Source organism: Electrophorus electricus, chromosome 5, assembly GCF_041902795.1.
Source record: "Electrophorus electricus isolate QZ-2024a chromosome 5, ASM4190279v1, whole genome shotgun sequence".
NCBI lineage: Eukaryota > Metazoa > Chordata > Actinopteri > Gymnotiformes > Gymnotidae > Electrophorus > Electrophorus electricus.
Window position 1 is genome coordinate 9,032,181 of NC_137501.1, and position 3,779 is coordinate 9,035,959.

General features: G+C 37.6%; 1 protein-coding gene across 1 annotated transcript; it reads left to right on the plus strand.

Annotated features, from left to right (window-relative positions):
• The first annotated feature begins 1,195 nt into the window (after positions 1-1,195).
• LOC113589787 (alveolar macrophage chemotactic factor-like) lies at positions 1,196-2,586 on the plus strand. Its single transcript, XM_027029608.3, has 4 exons — positions 1,196-1,353; positions 1,774-1,909; positions 2,169-2,252; positions 2,360-2,586. The coding sequence occupies exons 1-4, from the start codon at positions 1,287-1,289 to the stop codon at positions 2,376-2,378; spliced, it is 306 nt and encodes a 101-aa protein (XP_026885409.2). The 5' UTR covers positions 1,196-1,286; the 3' UTR covers positions 2,379-2,586.
• The last annotated feature ends 1,193 nt before the right edge of the window (positions 2,587-3,779 follow it).

Here is a 3,779-nt window from a genome sequence, read left to right on the forward strand (position 1 = left end):
CAAAGCACAACAGCATGAATAACAATCCCACAACATCCAGGGATGTAACACAACAACAATGCATAAATGAAGCATTAAAAAAATTACAGCACTCAAACATAATGTGAAATCAACTTAGAATTAAGCCATAACATCAAAATGAAAAACAAGCAACAAAAAATGCTGTATTTGAGGTCTCTCACAACAGAAGTGCTCTTAGGCTACAGAGGCACTTCAAAAGTTTTGTTTTTGTGTCAAGGCATGAGCAAAACTGGAAGCTGAAGAAAAACAGGATGGACAGAGAATGACATCCCCAGATAGATCAGTGGCATTTGTAATTCTCAATTGTAAACCATCATTAAAGGCTTGGATGGGGGAAATGTGTCTGGAAAGCTTTTTGGTGGCATGCCATTTTGCACCCATTAACATGGACATGGACTTTGATTTTGAAACTACCTTTTTTGCAAACAAAGCACATATCCTAAAAATAGAGTTTGAATGAATTTAGCCTATGTGTGTGTAAAATTGTATTCACATTGGTTGTACTCTGCAATAATTTAAGCCACAAGAAAGAAGAATTGATAATGAAATGCTTTGAAATCTTGTCTTGGCACATATTAAGAACAGTCCTTTCAGTGCACTGGATCCAGATGTTCCTTATGAATGGATCCACCGAAGATACAACCTTGCAGGCCATACACATTGCACTTGTAGAGGATAAGAACATCTACATAAGAATGCTGTTTGCAGAATTCAGTTCCCCATTCAGAATGGATATTAGTGAACCAGGTTAAGTGCAACAAGTTAATCGTAAGTAATTTCAAAGGTTTGTTATTTAACATCTAAAAACGTTTAAAGACATTATATTGTATTCGTTTGTTAGGATCTTTCGACTATTTAATGTAGTTTTAAATTTAGGCTACATATTAGACAATACAATTGTTAAGATAACAGTGTAACCCCCAAATTGCAGTAATATCCAAAAAGCACAAAATGGTTTATTAGAGCAATGTACTGTTGTCCTCTAAAAAGCACACGGCATCACTGTCATTACAGTTACGTGCTATAAACATTTAATTTACAGTAACTACATGAAACCTCTGCTGCCAGTTAGTTGCAGAAAACATACAGATTTGTTTGTAGCATGCTATACCCTCCCACAGTTTCCCCTTGAAAGCTGGGTCTTTTCCTTGACACTATGATGTGTGAGGCTAAGCTATTTCTACTACTTCCTTTCTGAGTATCCTTATATACTCAGTGAAGTAGTGCACTTTCCCAAGAGCGACTCTACTGCCATCACTTTCAACATGTCCCGCAGCGTCGTCTACCTTCTGCTGTCAGCCACTTTGCTCTGCTGCTTTGCCACTCTGCATGGTAAAAACCTTTGTATTTACAATCAGAAATGCCACTGTATCATTGTGTATGCTACCAATTTGTCTATACACACACACACACACACACACACATACATACACATACATACATACATACACACACGCATATACATATATGTCTATGTATAGAAGATTTCAGGTGAGTAGTTGTGTAGTAAAAGATGTAAATATTCAGAATTGTAGTGAGGTACACAAGGTTTCCAGAGAAACAGGACGTTTCAGAGGTTCTTTCATCAGCTGATGAAGGACCTCTGACCGAAAAGTCCGGTTTCTCTGTAATCAGTTATACTGAGCTAACGTCTTTGTGCTAACTATGGCACAAGGTTTAAAGGACACCGAGTGTTCTCACTTGGTTTCATTGTTGTTAACCTTATAATGACTCGCACCAAATCACTTTCAGCGCTTCCTATGGAGGGAACCACTCTCAGTTTCCGATGCCGCTGCGTCAAGACCACCACCTCTTTCATCAACCCTCGAACTTTCAGGAGAGTGGAAATCCTGCCTGCTGGCGCGCGTTGTCGCAAAACCGAAGTGCTGTGAGTCTGTGGACATATTGTACTCATTACGGTTTTCAAAAAACGGGCTAGGGAACACACGCACCTAGAAAACGTCTTAAAAATCTACTTCATTAGCTGCATGATTAGCCTGCGCCATGGAGTTAATCCACCCAGCAAACATTCTGCGAGAACTAGTAAAACTGACTAAGTATGACTTCATAACGTGGCTACTCGTTCTTACATAATAGGTGCGATTTATTTTGCAGTTTAAAACTTGTATCTATTGTTATTTGTCCAGGATCACCAAACATGATGATAGAACAGTTTGTGTGGATCCTAAAGCGAAGTGGGTCAACAAGTATATAAAAGAAGTCATGAACAGGTAGCGAGTTTATGTATAACCAAACACATCACAAAAATCATTTTTGGAATATAAATTGAAGATGTATTGGTAATATTATTATAATTAGTCATTTCTCTCTTTTCCAGTTTAGAAAAAAAACCTTGAATTCTCCACTGCCGACGCAGACGTCACGTGCAGTATCAGCATGAAATAATGCCTTTGCAATGAGTTTCTTTTTATTTTAAACGAAAATGTTTTAAATCACATTTTAAAGTCACTGTGATCATTGTTTTATGATTGTTAACAATATCTGAACATGATATACAGTAGTAATGTTTTTTATTAAGTGTCAATTAAAAGTTACTTAAATCAACTTTTTGTCTTCACTTTTTGTCTGAGTGATAAACATCACAGCGGATTTAGCTTGATATACTGAACAGGACCATGGAGACCATTACAGGGAATTCACATCGGGCATAATCTATGTATGTTCATGCTTCTCCAAACTAAAGTGCAGAGCTGAGAAAGCAACTTAAATCACTCACCTCAGTTTTAAAACTAGATGATCTTGGGAAGAATGTTCCAGATTTGAATATAAAGGGATGCATCATATGTCACCAGGAACATTTTTAAAATATGATTCGTGAAGGCACATATATGCTGTCATTTACAGTGCAAATGAACATGACTGCATTAAGCAAGCACACTAATGCATTAAAGCAGAGTACAAATACATTAAGAGATAACACAACTGTTATGAGCCTATCACAGACTGTCAGACTTTGTGAACAGAGATGGAGTCAAATGCAGCAAAAACATATAGTTTAATAGGGGCAATCCAAAGAGTAGTCAAAACAGGCAGAGGTCAATCCAATATAGGCACAGAGCTAACAAATCCAAAAGGGAACAGACAGAAGAGTAATCTAATAATCCAGAACAGCAGCCACAGTATTAAACCACAGCTCAGTAACAAGTCCTACAAACAAGACTTCACAACGATATACAGACACAAGAGGGCTTATATAGTGAACCACATTAGGGAGAAATAGACACAGGTGAGGCTATTACTCAGGTGACTGGGAGCGCACAGGAGGTTTCTGGGTTATGTAGTCCGCTGTAGACTGGGTTGCAGTGGAAGCCGTGACACAGACAACCCTTTTGAAATCAATAATCTAGGACCACAAGAGCACAACATAAAATACAAGGAGACGCAGTTATAGATTATTTTATCTGTATAATGCAGAAAGAAACAAAAACAATCACAATATAAACCAAAACAGGAGCATATCTTCAGGGTGGGCTTACACCAACAAAACATACAAAAATTAACTAATGACAGCCCATTCACTATTTTCCCTAAAAAAATGTAAAAGAAGAACACTCCTACCCTAAATCCCTGTTGCAAAAATAGGATATAGAAAAGGGAGGGGAAAAAAAACCAACCACATTCCGATTACAAGTCAAGTACTTTAACCACTGAGCTACCACTGCCCCTCATTACATTCAGTACACACTGGGACAGATGAGAAATAATGACAGATGAGGGTAAATTCAATCTCATTAAAC